Source organism: Diadema setosum, chromosome 18 (assembly GCF_964275005.1).
Source record: "Diadema setosum chromosome 18, eeDiaSeto1, whole genome shotgun sequence".
Lineage (NCBI taxonomy): Eukaryota > Metazoa > Echinodermata > Echinoidea > Diadematoida > Diadematidae > Diadema > Diadema setosum.
The window spans coordinates 22,766,114-22,786,013 of NC_092702.1; the positions used below are offsets into that span (position 1 = coordinate 22,766,114).

The following is a 19,900-nucleotide window of genomic DNA, read 5'->3' on the forward strand; positions in this document are numbered from 1 at the left end:
ATTCCTTTGTTATGGGTCGAAATCGATCGGAAATCAATGGATACTGTTACTCAAAGTATCAGGAATCCAAATCAGTCAAAAAAATTGCATTTCCATGTTTCTTAAGCGCTCTGCGCGCGAAATTGCGCGGACGGACGCGCACGCGAGAAAATGTTTGAAACGCTTATAATTGTCTGAAACTTCGAGATTTCCCATTGGGAAGTCGTTTTGAGCCTTTTAAAATTTTGACGCGCGCTTACGCGCGCCTAATGATGACCTGGGTAACTAGCGTTAGAAAGTAAGATAGAGCGTGACCTGAACTTTATGTCCAGCGAAAATGATACAGAAATGACATCTAGTTATGAAGTTATGATTGATCATGTGACAAGGTCCGAAAATCACAAAATGGCGCCTAGATGACGTCATAGATATGTTACTGTCATGAAAACCTTATTGTGGCTAGATATTGTTATGAGACATGTTGACTGAAAATGTCATGTCATTCCGTGATGTCATTGTTGAGATATTGACGACACAAAATGTGGCAGAAAGAAAGAAGAATAAAAAACGAGACATGAAACTCGTCACACTGACGAGTTAGGTGATACGCCTGGGGTCATCAGATGTCGGTCATCTGTGATCGACAAAGAAAAGAATGTGATATAGGCACCTTGAAGTTATATTGAGCGTGCATGCAAAACGGTTTCTCTAACCACTCGGCCACAGGACATCCACGGAAACGGTAAGGCCGAAAAAAAATGTATAGATATTACAGGGGGAAAAAGTCAATGCCCACTCAACAATTGTGGCCGCGTGAACATGTATTGCATTGCTAGAAGGAAATGCGGCCTTGTAACGACTGAGGTCGCTGTGCCATTTCTGGCAATTTCGGAAAAATACGTCCCGCAGACATAAAACCTATAATCGGCTGATTTTGATACCTTGCCTTTAATCACAATTTTCAGTGTGATGACGTCATCAAAGTACAAAACAATGACATGGACTTGAAAGACAATTGCTCAAAGTACAACACCTCCGTTGTCGTCATTACATACTATTTGACAGAGTCAGGATGCAACATTCTGCAGCAGTCGAAGCAATGTGGTCTCCAACACAAAACAGAGGGATATTGTGTGTGTGTGTGTGTGTGTGTGTGTGTGTGTGTGTATAGGTGCGTTTATATACGAACGTAATTTCTACATGGACGAATGTGTAATACACCATTGAAGAAAAAAAAAGTAAAATAGCTAGGTATTTTGTTTCGTGATCTTGTGGGGTTCGAACCTGCACGAGTGCAACCTCACGTCTCTGAGACGGCGCCTTTAACCACTCGGCCATACGTCTCGACGAGAAAATATGAGGAACGTAAACTTATGTATGTGAAAGATGAATCAGGAATCGATTCGTCCACATTCCATTCTCATTTTCAGTTTTAAACTGCAAAATTGTCAACCTCATGAGAAGATTTCAAAGAACAAAATGCATGATAACTGCAGCTTATTGTCTCAGCTACAACATACTTAAATTTCAGAGGAAATGAAGCAAAATCAGCTGAGATAAAGTTGCTTAAACGTTGTCAAGTCAATGGATGGTTTTAAAAAAAATCACTTCCCATAGACATAACACGTAAACTTGTCCGATTTTACATCTTTACTTTTAATCACAATTTAAAGTATGATAACGTCATCAAATTTCAAAACCATGACATGGACTTGAAAGGCAAATGTTAAAAGTACAACATATGTGAATTTGGGATAATATTGAGCTTAAACAACAGAGATACGAGCAAATGAATGTTAGAAACAGTACCTCAAAAAAATTAATTCCACTTTTTTGATTTCAGATGATGATATGATGACGTCATAATGTATTTCGGGAAATATTGATACTTGAAACGTTATTTCCAATTCATATGCTTTTGTAATATGCAATAAAAACATAGGGTCAACGGACTTTTTAAAGAGCTATTGCGAAATAAACAAAGACATGTTTTTCGCTATATTTCCACATAGACGCGCACACGAAATTTCAACTTTGACGCCAGCGCATTCCTTTGTTATAGGTCAACATCGATCGGAAATCAGTGGATATTGTTACTCAAAGTATCAGGAATCCAAATCAGTCAAAAAAATTGCATTTTCATGTTGGTTACGCCCTCTGCGCGCGAAATTGCGCGGACGGACGCGCACGCGAGAAAATGTTTGAAACGCTTAAAATTGTCTGAAACTTCGAGATTTCCCATTGGGAAGTCGTTTTGAGCCTTTTAAAATTTTGACGCGCTCTTACGCGCGCGTAATGAAGACCTGGGTAACTAGCGTTAAAAAGTAAGATAGAGCGTGACCTGAACTTTATGTCCACCGAAAATGACGCAGAAATTACATCTAGTTATGAAGTTATGATCGATCATGTGACAAGGTCCGAAAATCACAAAATGGCGCCTAAATGACGTCATAGATATGTTACTGTCATGAAAACCTTATTGTGGCTAGATATTGTTATGAGACATGTTGACTGAAAATTTCATGTCATTCCGTAATGTCATTGTTGAGATATTGACGACACAAAATTGTCCAGAAAGAAAGAAGAATAAAAAAAAATAAAGAGAGATTTTGACAATCACAATAGGTGATACGCTGATAGCGTATCACCTAATAAGAACAAATGGGGTAAATGAAAATATAAGGTAGGAAACAATGATATTCATTTTCACAAGTCATAACGGTATGATTCTTTGACACAATTGCCGCAAAATTGCTCGAAAATTTTATATATCACAGAGTCTTGGTTTAAACTTCATATATTTCTTTTTACCCAGTAGACAAAATTTTGACCATGAGCAAGTGTGATCAAAAGCAACTGTGTTTGAGCATATTGAACATAAGATGTGATGTAGAAAATACTTATGTCTAAAGCTTGCTGCTTTCTCAGCTGCTGAATTGTAAGAATGATTAAATTGTCTTATACTTACAATTCTTTGTGCATGACCCCTTTGAAGTAGGATTTGTCTGTCATTAGAACAGCAAGATGATGGTGATACGAGTACAGTTGTAGCACACTGACTGAAAGCTGCCATCTATCTTGCCTGTCTGCCTGTATGATGCACAGTATATCACTATGTATTATAGTACTCATGGTAATGTTTGACTTATAACATTGACATCCTTTTACAGGGATGGTACAGTATTGGTGGAGATGAGAATTGGGCTTTTAACTTTTAGCGAGATACCAAGAAAACACTTATGAAATAGTACAGAGCATACCATTTTAAGAGAAATTCAAAGTTTATTTGATGAAAATCGGGTTGGGAATGACTGAAACATCCAAAACAAAGTAAAACAAAGCGATTGTAATAAAAGGTGGGTCCCACACTTTATAGAATCGCTCTGTTTTGGATATCTCAGCCATTTCAAAACCAATTTTCATGAAGTAAACGTTGAATTCCTCATGGAATTACATTCTCTTTCATAATTCATAGGAGGTTTCTCATTATCTCACCAAAAAATGTTAGAAACCTGAAATTAGGTCTCAACCAAAACTATACGATCCCTTTAAGATATTAAGAACGGTGATTTTGCTATATTATCACACATATCCCATAGACATCCGCCCTCGTACATTCTCAACTGGTCTCCACTTGAGAGGTTTGCTTAACTTGCCATTAAAATGTATTTGCCTGAATCCAATCTAGACCCCAAATTTAGCCGTTCCGGCCAGAGCACGGTGATGATGTGCAGTCATGAGAAGACCAATGGAGTTCTACAGAACGACTGGATCACGCTCAATGTCGGTGGGAGACACTTTATGACCAATAGGTGAGAAAAAAATTAGGATATTAACTACTGTAAAAGTGGATATTTTCGCACGACTAATTTTTCGCGCTTGGCTGGGTAAGAAGAGTTTCGCATGTTTTTAATTCCGCAGAATCAAGACATCATGCACAGGAACATATGGCAGGCAAAAATATTTGAGTGCTTTTATTTTCGCGCTATTTTCTGGTTGCGCAAAATGCGCGAAAATTTCAACACCGCAAAAATTTCCACTTTTACATTACATTGCTCTTTGGTCTTTCTTTTATGTGACTACTCGCAGTGCGCGGTGTGCGTCATCCGTCGTCCATCACGCGTTGTGTTCTGTCCTTTGTCTGTCGTGTGTAAACTTTTTACATTTTCATCTTCTTCCTGAAAACCCCATGATGGATTTTTACTGAACTTGCAGGTAACATCCCTAGGGGGATAGGATCTCAATTTGCTTAAATGGGCACCATGCTGGGCTCCCCAGGAGGTCCAATCACCCCCCCCCCCCCATTTAAGGAATCTTTAAAAGTCTTCAGGGCTTTTTACACTTGTAAATTTTTGCTTAGCCCCGGACTATCGGTGGGGCTAAGGGGGGGGCCTTAGCCCCACCGTTGGTACGGGACTATCCTTAGCCCACTTTCTGTTTACACTCGTTTTTGCCAAAGTGGGCTAGCCCCACCGATAGTACGGTACTATCTGGCCCTGCAAAATAGCAGGGGTTAGCACCGCAATTGCGGTGCTAGCACCGCAATTGCGGTGCCAAGCAAGTGAGTGTAAACAGAACGAAAAAATAATCCTGGGCTAAGCAACGGAGACGAAGTCCGACCCTCACTGACCGATCAGAAACGAGGTAATCAAGTGCTGCCGGTGCGTGCGTGTACGTGTACAGTACACAGCGTAATTATGAATATTCATGTGGTTTGGAAAGTCCGGGGCTAAGAAATACGAGTGTAAAAAGGTCAGTTTTCTCCTTAGCCCCGGACAAGAGATAGTACGGGACTAATTGGCGAGTGTAAAAAGCTGAAAATATTGGTACGGGACTAACGATAGTCCTGGGTCAGAGAAAGTCCGGGGTTAAGAAACACAAGTGTAAAAAGCCCTTTCTTGTCTGGAACCAGAAGTGATAGAGCTAAGTAAATACTCTGAGTAAGTACATTGATGACTGTAGTTTCAAGTTTGTTTGTTTGTGGTTTTGTTTTGTTTTTTTGGTGACAGATCCAGGGGTGCCCCCCTTGAAGACCAGGAGAGGGGGTCAAAATTTGGGCCTAAATTGTACAATTTTCTTTCATCTTCTTCCTGAAAACCCCATGACAAATTTTCACCATACTTGGTAGGTTACCTGGTAGCATCCCTAGGGGGATAGGATCTCAATTTGTTTAAACGGGCGCCAATCTCACAGTGTCTGGCTCAAGACCATGGGGTAGTCCCCTTGCAAGACCTGGAGAGAGACACTTGCAGAGGACATGGTAATATCATCAGCTGAGAACCAGAAGAACGTTATCACAGTTTGGAGGATATTGAGTTATTGGCATCACATTGTAGAGCTTGATCTCCTCTACATTATGGTGTAAATTTCAAAAATCATTTTCATTTTCAGTTAAATCATAAAAATCAAAAATACAAGGCCACTATTTTACCTGTTATTTTGCACAATGCCTATAAATCTACCCACTTTTGATTAAGTAAACTTTTTATTTCATGAAAATTGATTGTTTCGTCTTTATTTGTGCACACTCAAATCTTTGAATGCAATAGCGCCAATAAATTCTTCTGAGCTGATGATATATGATCCGACCCAGGTGCACATTGCAGACCGGGCAGCCATTTGGAAGGCCAGAAAGGAAGTGAAATACATACCTCCCAACCATTCTGAATTTGGAGGAAAGGATCTGAATTTTGACCATTCCCAGCTCTTGTTCCGACAGGATTTTTCTGTTTTTCTTGATACGACACACTCCTATGGGAACTGCCCTTTTTTACCTACAACTGTACTTGTGAGCCAAATCATCCCTATTTTTCAGTCAGAAAGGTTGGTAGGTCTGGAAATACAGAACCCCATGAAGTTGGAGAAATCGAGGATAGACAACAGTTAAAATGTTCACTTGGGTTTTGTTTGTTTGCTTGTTTGTTTTTGTTATGCCTCCGCCACGAAGTGGTGCCGGAGGCATTATGTTTTCGGGTTGTCCGTCCGTCCGTCCTTCCGTCCGTCCGTCCGTCCGTCCTTCCGTCCGTCCGTAATGAATTTTGTGGACAAGGTAACTATCGAAACCTGTTGAGGTATCCTAATGAAACTTGGCATGTATGTGTATTGAGGGGTGAAGTTGTGCCTATCAACTTTTGGGTGCACATGCTCAAGGTCAAAGGTCAAAAGGTCAAGGTCAAATACATAAAATTTCACTATTTCCACCATATCTATTGAATGCCTGATGATATATTCTTGAAACTTAGTGTATACATGTTTTACCCAATTAAGATTCTCTGGTGAAAGTTTGGGTCATGAGGTCAAAGGTCAAAGGTCAAAAGGTCAGGGTCAAATACGTAGAATTTCACTATTTCCACCATATCTATTGAATGCCTGAAGAAATTTTCTTGAAACTTAGTGTATACATGTATTACCCAATTAAGATTCTCTGGTGAAAGTTTGGGTCATGAGGTCAAAGGTCAAAAGGTCAAGTAAAAATATTAAAACTTCTTTTTTTTCTCCGTACCTTGGAAATTTGTTCAAGGTATCTTCATGGAACATAGTATATACATGTACTGACTGGAAGTGATTATCTAGAGAATGTAGGGTTCATGGGGTCAAAGGTCAGGGGTCAAAGGTCAAGTGCAAGACTTCAAAATTTTACTATTACCCTCATATTTATGCAATGCCAGCAGGGTTATTTTTTTACACTTGGTGTATGCGTGTGTAACCTAATAGAAATTCTCTGGAAAGTTTTTTTTTTCTCTTTTTGCCTCAAAGGTCAAAAGGTCAAAGATCAAGTGAAAGTGCTGAACTAACTTTTTCCTCCATATCTCGGAAGTGGCTCAAGTTACCTTGAAACTTAGTACATATTATGCATGTTCTACCTGAAAGTAATTATCTTATGAATTTTAGGGTCAAGGGCCAGATGAAAATGGTAACAATTTACTATTCAATCCAGAAATTGCACTTTTTCTCCACACCTGTACCTTGAAAATTACTCAGTGCCTAAATGTATGAATGGGTCAAAGTCAAGTTAAAGTCCTTAAATCCCTAGATACATGCTCTCCTATTCATCCAATTAAACCTACGTCAAGGAAGGTGAACATTCAACACATTTGTGACAAACTTGTCATTCCAATATTTTGCCAATTTTGTGAAAATGTAATCACACAGTGTCCACATGTACTATCTAGACCTATTGGGAAAATCATGCATTATGGCGGAGGCATACCAGTCGCCAAAGCGACATTTCTAGTTATTTGTTTAATTCTTCCAGGAGTACTTTACGAGGCAGAGATGGGGACAGCATGTTAGCCAGGATGTTTGCTGAAGATGGTAAGAACAAACTGCTTTGCTTCATGGTCACAACTGGTCTTGCCTACATTGCCTTGTTCAGACAAAATTCATGAGATTGTGTTCAACATTCTGTATTGTAAATAACCCTCATTGCATTGTAATACCTTTATGACGTCAGTGCAGAAGAGGTTATCTCAAGGCATTGGGTCACTAAATCTCTAGTAGTGTAGTGTTTACCATGACTAGCTGTACCCCTCCTTACAAATAAACAAACAAATAGATAATTGTAAAATCCGGGTAATTTTCTTTTCTTTTCTTGGGGGTGGGGGGGGGGGGGGGTGAGGGCACCAACACCTGACCACTGTGACATGCATCCTACAATGAATATAATAGTGAAGGAGCATTGTTTTATTGTATGCGTTGCATATCTTACTATCATCGCTATTTAGGATTATCACAAAATCGAAGATATTTATGAATACCAATGATTTTTACCTACAGTGTACGTCGGAGAGATAGACGGAAAATGGTATAATTTATATGCTGCAAATGTTGCCATCGGAGAAATTCACTCCAAATGCATTTGTTAAGGCCTCATTCCAATTATTTTGATGCATTGTGCTAGTAGTGTTCTACACAACTAGGTCATATACATAATGGTCTGCAAAGTTCATGTGTAGTGAAGGGTAAAGAAAAATATAAGAGAGTGTTGTGTCTCTTGCTCATGAGGAAGTTTCCATACATCTCAGGAATGCAGACTGATGCAGAATGTTGCCACTTCTCCTCCAGATTTGCCCTGGAGTAGTGCAGTCGACCACTCGGGAGCTTACCTGATAGACAGGAGTCCTGTCTACTTTGAACCCATCCTCAACTACCTCAGGCATGGCCAGCTCATCATGGACGATGGGCTGAACCCAGCAGGTAACCATGGCAACCACGAACTCATACAAATTGAAATCTCTATGAGAGCTAAATGGATTTTTAATGTGCAGGAGTACCACTCTATGATATAAGATGACTCCAAGGAGCATTCTGTAGTCGATTTGTGATTTAAATTGATTTGAATCGATTTTTATAATCACTGGCGAAAGGGAAGGAGAATGTAAACTCACATCTATATAATTCTTTAAATTCAAATCTATGAAAAAGCAAAGTCTTGTGGTTGATAGATTCTTGTTTGATTCATTCATTCATGTGTGAATGTACTGTTTGTTTGTTTTTTAGTCTCAATATTTGTCTTTAATTCCCTGTTTTATTTTCTTAAAGATTTATTCATACAAGGAAACTGGAATCAAATCATCGTTTGTCTGATGATGCAATATACAAATACCAGTAGACTGTGCAATGAATTCTCATCCTTGTTGCAAGGCATTTTATCCTCATTGCCTTGCCCTGTTGAGGAGACGTATAGCTGTCGATCTCTTGGTAATTGGCTTACAAGCAGTCACTGCTTCCATAGTAATTTGCGTAAAATAATTCAACCCCGGTTCAAATCAGTTTTAATGGTTTAATTCAAAATCACAAAATTATTGACAGTTAGTTTCCAGACATCTCTGCCCTTCAGTGTAAAGAGCAGGCCTGTGAATGTTACAAGTAGTGAATAGAGTACAGGACACAAAGATAGACAGGACTCTTTTGGCTGGGGGTACATTGTCATCATAAGAGAGAGAGAGAAGAAGAAGAAGATAGAGAAAGACAGAAATAGAGATGGAGAGATAGAATGAGAAGGAGAAGGCATCACAGTCATTGTCCTGTGTTATAAAGAGTTTGGATTGCTTCAAATCAATCATAACTTCCCCAATCAAGTTTGCCGTTGCGATTGATTTCAAATCCACCCTGTGAGAAAGTTGTTGTTGATGTCAATCAGAACTTTTTCGGGGGACTGAATTAATTGCAAATCTATCAAAAGATAAGACTGTTTTGGAATCGATTGTAGGAAACAAAGAGTCAATCACAGAATTTAGGCTGCCATGGAATTTCCAATTAGTCATTCTTGACATGAAAATTTTGAAATCAAAAAGGGAGTTTATGATTCTTTACCACAAAAATTATTTGAACTTCACTGGAAATTCAAATTTGTGATACAAAGATACCAGAGTTAGGAAAACTTTTTTGTGTCATTGTTATGAAATTGATAAATTTCATACAGTTTAATTGCAATTCAAGTTTGATTGTTTGATAAAGACTGATATTTGCAATTGATCACAAATTCAAATCAAGTTTGATAATTTTTCAAATTGATTTCAATCACAATTTTTATAAGACAGAGTCGAGTCGGCTGTAGATGTTTTAGGGTATAAGCCCATGTGACAAAGATATCCTGTCATTTTCTCTAACAAAATCCAATCCTGTGTTCAACCAATGGTGAGCAGGCGTGCTTGAGGAGGTGAAGTTCTTCGGCATACAATCCCTCGTTAAGCCGCTGGAAGAAATGATGCAGGCGAGAGAGCCACCGGGAGACCACACCCCGATGAAACGGTGGGAGTTTGTACGCATGCTGCAAGGGGCTCCGTCCAAGTATGACCTCCGCTGTCAGGTATGTCAATGATTGCCTTCATTGTTGAGAGAATGTTAGAGAATTAAAGGGTATTCCCCACACCCTTTCGCCAGCAAGCTATGTTTTGTTGTTGTTGGTTGTCTGTTGTATCTCCTGTGAGGGTGGGTAGTCAATATATATTGGGGTTTTTTTCTTATATTTCTTTTTTGTAAGTCATAAAAACCATCTAAGGAACAGAATATCTTCCCTTTGCAATGTTAAGGTATTTTCAAACTACCAACATTTGGTTTAACCCATCAAGGTCCAGGGAATATGATTGGTGCACAATTTATCATCTTGTCATCATTGAATTTGCACCTCTGAATTTCACTTTATGTCTAATATTGAAAAAAAAAGCAAACAAGATAGAAGTGCTCAAGTTCATGTATATCTACACAAAATAAAAAAGCAAAGAAAAACAAACAAACAAATAAAGCAAACTGAGAGAGCAATAGGAGCTTCAAACTTCTATAAAACTGTGTTGCCAATTTACCAATCAGTTATATATCTAGCAATTAGATAGTTTTTGAGAATTTGCCATAAATACAAACTTATGTACAAACACCAAAGGATATAAATGAAATGTAATCTTTCACTCCACTGTATCAAACACACACACACACACACTAATGAACAGTAAAGATTATGACAGATGCAGCAACAAATTACAAAATTTTTGTTTCGGGACATTGCACCTGTGATCTTTTGCATTTCTGAAGCAGATGCTCCATTCCAGTGTGCGTCTTCGTTGCCCTTAAACAGTGTTGTAGGAGCTCATGGAGAACCCTACAGAAATGAGATCAGAGATAGAGAATGATGTATCACATAGCAATGGAAATGTGAAAACCTACCAATACGCAGAGAAATTAAAAACAGTTATCATTGGTGAGGAAAGGAAATGACCATCAGGATTCTTTTCTGATGTCAGTGTCATGCATGCAAATTTTTCTCTTTGTTGACTGTGAAGGTTTGAATAAGCATCCATGAGCATTGAAATCTTTGCACAGAAACAGAAAACTCTTATTTTAAAACAAAAACTTTTCATTTCTGAAATTTTCTACAGGTGATCTTACATTGTATGATTTTCCTCCCTTTGCCCAGGGAATGAACTTTGAGGGTGCAGACCTGTCCAAGCTGGACCTGAAATACATCAACTTCACCATGAGCAACCTGTCCTTAGCCAACCTGTCTGGAGCTAACCTTTCTTACTGCTGCCTGGAGAGGGCCAACCTAGCAGGGGCCAAGTTGGATGTATGTTAGTCTTGTTTAAAGGCCTTCATCCGATCATGCTGCCCTTTACACACTGACAATTCACTTTCAATTTCAGTTTCATTTTGTTTTATTTCTCCACTTTTGCAAATGAAATCATTATGACAAAATCACATCAAAATATAAATGATATTTTGAGTGAAGAGCTACATAACATTTAAGGGCCTGTTGGGATCAGTGATTGTGATTAGCAACTAATGACCAGGAGAAAGCCTAACCCTGCACACCCTCAGACTAAATAATGCATGTCTTTATCTAAAATGTGTAAGTTGGTCACTTTGACTAGAGCACTTTCTGTATGCATGAGCTGTTTTGGACGACACTCTGCTAATTTGTTTTGAGTATTGTTACCCAGTGCTGGTTGCAAAATTTGGTAAAAGTCAAAGGTATGGATTAAGAAATTGAAACAGATTTCCAATGGCCCACTCACAGGATGGCTTGGCTAGTCTCACATAATGACCCTCTACTTGCCCCTTGTGCATCACTGCAGTGGGAGGGCCTTTGACAAAGGCTAGATTTACATGTATATGTGTAACACCTACAGTATCAGGGCAATCATACAGTTTTGGTCCTGTGCATCAGGGGTGGAATGTTGCATGGTTGACTCCACATTGAACGGTGTATACATTGTGCATGGCTCTCCATAATGGGACGGGTATAAAGTGTACATTTTCTTCCTGTGTATGCTTAGGGTCAAATTTGCATGATTACCAAGAGGGTATGTATGTTTTGGGTCAAATATTGCATGGTTATGAAACATTGCTGAATCACAGGAAACTATAACAGACAAGGCCAGGGGTGTATTGAACATGCAGCAAATGGTACTCCAGGGCTCTGATGCATAAAAGTAGAGATCAAACATAAATTTGAATACGCAATTCTGATTGGCTGATATCTGATTTATGTTTGATTATCTGACGTAAGTTTGATTGCGTCTTTTTGTGCAACAGGGCCCAGAGTCCTCAAAAGTAATCAGAATGCACCTTCCCCTAAACTTCCCTGTTTCTGCATCATCCAGTCTTTTGTTAAGCAATGATTGACAGATGATGTCATCAACAGAATTTTGGTTTTGAAGCTTTCATGTGGGTGGATCCAAGGAATCTGAAGAAAAATAGCAGAACAGTTAATATGAAATATATGGCACACATTTTGATTCATGGAATTCTTCCAGTGCTTGTTTACATCGATGTAGGGCAATTTGTCAATCAGTTGCAACATATTTTGATATTTTTGTGCATGCATAAATGCAAAAACATATAAATAGCACTTCTAATTTACTTATCTAAACAGTAAATGCGTTTGAGAATCAGTGTTTCCATGTTTGAGCTTCTTTCTCTTCTAGTCACAAACTCAGCTAGCTGTAAACAAGACTGCTTTGTAGGATATGGAATTGCTGGCAGAAAGTACAGAAACATACTAAGGCATCAACAGAGGTGGCTTGGCATCGAGTACTAGTATGTGGTAGCCGTACGGAGGGAAATGTTGCCTTTGGGAGATAGATTAGATTTTTGCCTTATGCAAGGCCTGTAACACAGATTTCATCTCCCAAAATGTTTTGCAGTGGCCACACAGTCAGAGGCTGCTGTGGGCAGTTGGCCGTTAAGGACAGGTTCGACTGTCAGATGAGATCAATTTTAGCTGTTGGCGTAAATATGTCCTTCTTTTAACATTTACAGGGAGCAAACCTAAGAGGGGTCAAGATGGTCCTGGCAAACCTAGAGGGCGCTTCACTACGCGGCTGCAATTTTGAGGATCCGGCTGGAACAAAGGCCAACATGGAAGGTAGGCTTGCATACCTGCAAAAATGTTGAAAACGCATCACGATATTTCACTATGCTGCGCACCGGTACATAGATTTTCATGGAAGAGAAAACTTAATTTGCAAGCCACCATAGTGTGCACTTTCTGTGGACCTAGGGCCACCTGTAGAAATATCGGTATTGCAGTGGATTATGTAATATCTTTTACCAATACTGTGATTGTCGCATGGGGTAAAACTCTGATGGTCTTTTATCTCCAAGAAGTCATAGTTGATAGGGGAGAGGGTTGGAATCTCAAATATGAATGATCTCACAGGCCCTAATAAGTCACAGAGGGGCTCCATGACATTTGCTTCTGCGACAATTACTCCCATGAAATATCTGCTCACTAAGCCAAACATAAAACCTACCCACAAACATAACCCTAACCCTAATCCTATTCCTCACATCAAAATAAAACTAAACCTCTATCACAGCCCTAAGCCTAGCCCTCAGTCCTTGGACAAAATAAGACAAGAGCAATTGTTGTCGGAGCAAACGTTATGTCACCCCCAAAGGTGGTTTGAAATCAAATCTATTGTTTACCATCATGGTACATTTTATCCAGGGACTGAACAAGGACGAAATAGGTGTACTTTGCACACTGCATGTGTTGGAGTGATCTCAGTATGGGATGTCTGTTTTGCATGCACCTATATTAAGTTAATCTAAGTACCTGGGAGTGTTTTTCATAAAGCTGTTCTTGAAGTTACAAATAACTTACGAGCGACTGGTGATCAGTTATGATGTGCTATACTTATCAAAATTTCAATAATTCAGCACTAGAACTGATCACCAGTCACTCGTAAGTCATTTGTAATTTTATGAACAACTTTATGAATCACCCCCCTGAACACATAAAGGGTTAATTGTGTCTAGATGCTACATTATTAAAGACAAATTTGGTAAATATTTGTAAGGATCTGAGAATTACCATCTTCTTTGACTTTGCTTACAATGATTGCAAAATAACATGCTGGTCACTTCTCTGTGTCCTTAAACATTGAGAGAGAGCTATGCTGTCTTGTTCTTATATTGGATAGACTGGCAGTGCCATTGCATTCAGGCAAGGCATGTGACCTAATGAGGGACTAGCTTGCCCAGCACTTGCTTTTAAGGCAAAATACTTCTCTTGCCGGTTTCTATGAAGGGTTACTTATGTACTGTAACTGTCACCCAGTCACACATATGACATCTCTTCTAAAGGGGGTTTCACACCGAGCTTTACGTACTGTTGCGTAGAGTTGCGTAGTGTTCCGTAGTGACTACGCAACACTACGCATCTGTATGCTGTGAGTACGCAACTCTATGGAAGAGTACGCTGAGGGACGCAAAATACGTACGCGAGATGTACGCAAAAAATTAAACATGTTTAATTTTTTCGCGTACCCTCCGCGTAGAGCACTGATACGCAGGTTTTACGCAAGTCTACGCAATACTACGCAACTGTGCGCCATTTATGCGCAACAGTACGCGATCAAACCGTGTTCACACAAAGGCAATTTTTCGGCTCGCGTATGACATGGCGTAGTGTTGCGTACTGTTACGTAGACATTTGCGTAGATTTGCGTAGACCTGGCGTACATTTACGTAGTGTTGCTTACAATTGCGTAGACTATTATTATTGGTGAAGATTTGGCATTTCAATATGATCGATGTTTGAAAACTGAATGATATCATTCATCCCACTGGACTCTGAATGGCTGGTGAATGTATCTTCCTGTGCTCTTCGAGTCTTCATTATGTAGGCCTATTGACTGCAAAAGGCCGAAAAGGAAGAGCAAATTGCTGTGGTAGGTGCGAGAGTTCTTCTCCTGCTCATTTTTACATACCTCTAGTGATCAAGATGCAGACAATTCGCCAGAACTGCTTGAACTGATCTGGCAATGAAGCTCAAGCGGGAAGTTCCCTAAATCACCGAAGTAGAGGAAACAGAACGTGCTTCCAGCCTTATTAGTTTTAACTGACCAAGAAAGGGTAGACGTTCTAATGGAGTGGGTTCAATAGCACCCGATGGTCTATGATAAGGCTCATGAAGACTATAACAAGGAGGCTAAGAAGCTGCTGTATCAGTCATCAAAAAAAAAAAAAAAAAAAAAAAAAAAAAAATATATATATATATATAGGCATATATATATATGTATATATATATGGAGATTGGGGTAGAAGGTATGCTACAGTATAGTGGTCAACCAGGCTAGCGCACGCAGACATGAGTGAAAACTCAACGAGATAAAGTTGGCAGGCTAGTAAAGATTTCTGGAGGAGCATCAGGGAGAATCGGTATAAAGACATGTTGTCTCCTCATGCTATTAGTGGCTTGGATGCCTAATAAGGTAGAGGAAGCTACTGCAATTGCAAGTGCCATTTAATCACACTGATCTAAATGATGGGTATCTCATCTTCCCATTGCACCGTGAGGTAGCTCCTTTGCTCATTTTCTGCTCGGCTTGTGTTGCCACTCTACAGTTGTTCCATGTCTGGCAGGTGAGCATTGTACGCATCTCCACGAACCTGAAGTTACTTCATGATAATGCTGCTGGTCATCTTGATCAAGTGAAGGTTATGGCAAGTTTGAAGCTAGGTTCTAAAGATTTCCTGAAATTTGTATCTTGTGCATGTCGTGTTAAGAGTTTACTGAACGCCTGTGGCTTAATTCACATGAAATTGATAAATGAAGAAACATCGTCGGCATGCAGTTTTTTTTTTTTCATCAGTTGTTCATATTGCCCCCTGGTCGCCGCTGGATCAGAGATTTGACCCACATACTTCTTAATTCTGATTCTTGCAACATCTTATTTTCTTCTCTTTTCCCATTTTTGCAAAACGTTCGTATTTATGCGAATGCTGTTTCTAGGACAGCTAAATGCTGGAGAACTGGAGATACCAGCAAAGGATTTAACCTCCCCACCATATCATGTTTGAACAGCAGGCAATTAGTGGAATAAGAAGCAGAAGGCTATGCTGAAGTAGCTCTGCAGTTTCATTAATTTGTGCATACGCCCGCGGTACGCATCTTCCCGCAACTGTAAGCAACTCTACGCGGCCTGTACGCCCGACCTACGTTTATATACGCAACGCTACGCCCGCTACACGCCGAATAAGCTAGATTGATACGCGCTTCCTACGCAACCATACGTAACCCTACGCCGGGACTACGCAAATCCTGCGCGGATCATCACAATTATTTTTCATGAGTACGCAGCCGATTTCGGCGTAGTCGCTACGCAACTCTACGCAACTCTACGCAAAGCTTGGTGTGAAACCCCCTATAGAAATATACCAGCCATTCTTCTACTCCTGTTGTTTTGAAGAACACACTGGTTTTCACATTTTGATTCATACCTTTATAACAAAGGTTTTTTTTTTTTTTTTTTCATTACATTGTCATGATAACCACAAGGTTTTCCCTCGGCCTTGCCAAACATGGCAAAAATGAATGAATGCACACCCAAATTTCAGGTTTTATCCAGCATAATGCAGTGACAGGTGAATTGAAAAATGCATACCTACCTATTGGTCTCCGAATGCATTTTGAAATAAGCTGGCAAACTGACATATGAGTTGCAGTTCTCTGCGCAGATAGGCTCCATCTGGGAAACAAAGATTATGCTGTGACATCAGATGTGGATAATTATCATGCCACACGCTTTACAGGTAATAGATATCGTTACATAACTCCAGAAATACTTCTTGTTGCACATGAGTGTCAATACTAGGGAGCTTTAGATTTTTGCCATGTGGATGTTCACAGGAAACAAAAAACAAAAAACAAAAAAAAAAGTTCTGCGCATGTGCAAAATTGCTCATCAAAATAGATCTATTTTTAGCTTGCGTCATCTTGAGTTATCAGCTACGCGTTCTAGGCTATTTTTACGTCTGCTCAATTAATGACGCAGAGAGCTACTAGATGCCCTGTTCCTATGGGAGGCCATTTTCCTTGGGATAAGTTACGTCTCTGTGTGATCTAAAGCTGTTGGCAACATGACGCACGGAGAGCGGAGAACGACCAATGCGATCATAGCCTTAAACGTCCACATCGCAAATCTAAAGCTCCCTAATATCTACATACTATCTCTGATGGAGATGCATGACTACATTTCTTATTGTGTGTCACAGATTTCATGCTAAAGTGACCGCTTTGCTGCAGCTTTTGTAGAAGGTCACTCTGCTTGCTGCATTTGCGAAGTAACAAATCTCTATGTTTGGCCATTACTCTTTGGTTTTAATTTTGCTGCACTGCCAGCATGTCTGGAGTGACTATGCGAATTAGGGTCACGTCGGGCTTACAGACTGGTTTGATTTTTCCATGAGTATGATCAAGCATAGACAAAAGAAAGAGAGAGAGAGAGATAGGGAGAGAAGAAGTTTTAGTAAATGAAATCTGAGACAACTGTTACATGTGAAATTCAGCCGTAAGTCTGCTTTTTGGATCTTGCCTCGGACCGGCCCAAGGCGGCTTTGTTATTTGCAATCTTTTGACACATGTTCTTTGGGCCGGCCTGAGCAACAACGCTCCTCATGGACCACTGTTACACATGGACCAGCCTTGCATCACCTTTCCTTACTCCGCTGTAGGAGTGCCCTTTTAGTTAACAACATTCTGTGCGTATTTGTTATCGTTGTAATACTACCACGCGCATAGCCCCAGCAGAAGGTCATGTGACCAATCAATCGCACAGCTCCAAAATCCAATTGCAGCAAATCTGGCCCTGACGCAATGAGTTCGTTCAAAGGGTCATAGCAGTATGCGTCATAAACACCCGAAAGATTCAAAGCAAAGATTTGACATTTGGAGAGGAGGTATACTCATATATCATGTGGTGGACCTTGGAGGATATACACTGTATCAAGTGACTTTATGAGAGTTAGGTACTGGTGAATCACATATCAATTTTTTATACATTGTGCACTGCCATGGACTTTGAAACAATTCATCAATGTACATCCTCATGCTGTATATATATATATTTTGTTCTTGTTTAAGTACACCCCATACAGTTACCATCAAGCAATTAATCATCTTCCTAGCACAACATATACCACCATTTTCCTATTTGCTTTCCGTGGAGAGAGGTTAATGATACCTATTCTGATAGTTCTTATAACCCCTGGAATACAAAAGAAAGACAGAAAGAAAAAACAACAACAAAAGATTAGCTACACCAGCTTTACACATCAGTCATGGCCAGTATTTGATAACTATGTAGTCTCAGCATGTAAACACTTTGAATAAATAAAGCTCCCTAATTTTATTTTTGAAATAGGAGACGGAGATGCAGGTAGCATATGCCTCAGCTGTCGAGAGAATGTAATTGGCTGCCTATTGGTCAACCTGAAAGTGTATTTGGCCCTTCCTAGACAGTGGTCATGCCAGATTTATACACCCACAAGCATTGCCGTAAGAGCTACCAATTAATCAATTGGGGTATGGTTATTATCACGCAAGTAAAGATAGGAAACCTTTTGCTGTTCAAGGCAGTGACATTGATGATATGTGAAAGTACTGTCTTACACACATGATATGAACACCAAACTCAGTGTTTGGAGTGGTGTTAAATACTTTTGAAATTGGTTAATTGAAAAAATATAATAAATGGAGGCTTCAGTGTGTTGTGATTGAAGTACATGTAGATTTCTGCAAACCCAGAATGCAAGAAAGATTTTAAACAGGAGGCAGCCCCAGGGCCCTGTTGCATTCAAAAGGTGCAATTAAACATACAGATCAGGAAAGCAACATAAAGGCCCGAATTCACGAAGGTGGTTTAAACTTAGACCATGGTACAAATTTAGACCATGGTCTAAAATAAGCGTTAAATAGGCATACAAATACATGCGCGCATCAATGCACTTTTTTTTTACTGGATGCCTGTTAGCGTACGCAATCTGTCAATCATATCTACGCAGAAGAAATATACATAAACCATGGTTTAAATCTAGACCACCTTCGTAAATTCGGGCCAAAGTGTACATCAGGTATCACCCAACGAGAATTGAGTATTCAGAGACTTTTGTTTGCTTCTCTTACTCAAATTTGATCTCAACTTTTTAATATGCAACTGAGCCCGGCTTGCAAGAAAGGTGCTTATTGCAGGAGCTCTCAAATCAGTCCTTCTGTTTATAGATACCTGTAACTCTTTCCAGATAACCAACCACTGGCCTGTTTTTGTAGAATGTAAATTACAGTTTTAAATGGTGGTTCTGACAAGGCTGATTAGCTTTATTCACATTGTTTGAACACATCATATTTATCACTTTTCCAGATCAGAAGAAGAGGAAAACAAAATCATTTAACCCGTTGAAGACTAGTCCTGAGTTGGACAGATTCCTATGGAAAATGTGTGTTAAAGCAAAATCAGCCCATCCTCAATGGGTTAAAAACAAATACTTTGATCTGAGATGAGATGTTTGTCAGGATCATGTCAAATCCTATGTTTCATGTGGATATTTCAGTTGTTGTTTATTTGTTCTGGGTTTATGTGTGTGTGCCTGTAATTTAGTACTTTCATATCTGAAATTTTCCTTATGCCCCAAAAAGTTGGCGTAAATGATCCCATTGAATGGTATACTGCACTATACTAGGCATGATGTCATGGTAGTATGTTGCATTTTTTCCATCTGCATTATAACATTATTGATGTCATAGCAATATTATGTTTCATCACATGATGCTATGAACAGGGTTTCACTAAATGAGGGATATAACAATGAAATAATTGTGAGACTCCCATCTCCCTTGAAAGGCACCAATGGCAATCTTGGTGAACTATGAAAATTTCACGAAGTGGAGCAGTATCGCCCTTCAACTCCACTTCTGGCCTACGAGGCGACTGCACTGCAACTTTCCCGCAATCCACCCACCCTGAAGGCAACAATGATAGAACGATGCTACTATGGTCTTACCACATTTCCAGGCAGATGAGATACACAGCTTTTGCAATCGAACCAATCGTTTGATGAGATTTGTATGCTTATCAGGACTTGGTGCTAACAAGCAGAGTGACTGTGAAACATTCGTGGCAAGCTCACTCTCCGACCTCAA

The 19,900-nt window shown here is 39.6% G+C and overlaps 1 protein-coding gene across 1 annotated transcript in view; it reads left to right on the forward strand.

Moving 5' to 3' along the window:
- LOC140241837 (BTB/POZ domain-containing protein KCTD9-like) overlaps window positions 1–19,900 on the forward strand; it is a 90,455-nt gene that overhangs the window by 12,803 nt on the left and 57,752 nt on the right. The window contains exons 4-9 of the mRNA XM_072321592.1: window positions 3,668–3,791; window positions 7,235–7,293; window positions 8,044–8,175; window positions 9,627–9,790; window positions 10,892–11,041; window positions 12,736–12,841. Of these exons, the coding sequence (XP_072177693.1) occupies window positions 3,668–3,791; window positions 7,235–7,293; window positions 8,044–8,175; window positions 9,627–9,790; window positions 10,892–11,041; window positions 12,736–12,841 (735 nt within the window). The remainder of the gene's footprint in view (window positions 1–3,667; window positions 3,792–7,234; window positions 7,294–8,043; window positions 8,176–9,626; window positions 9,791–10,891; window positions 11,042–12,735; window positions 12,842–19,900) is intronic.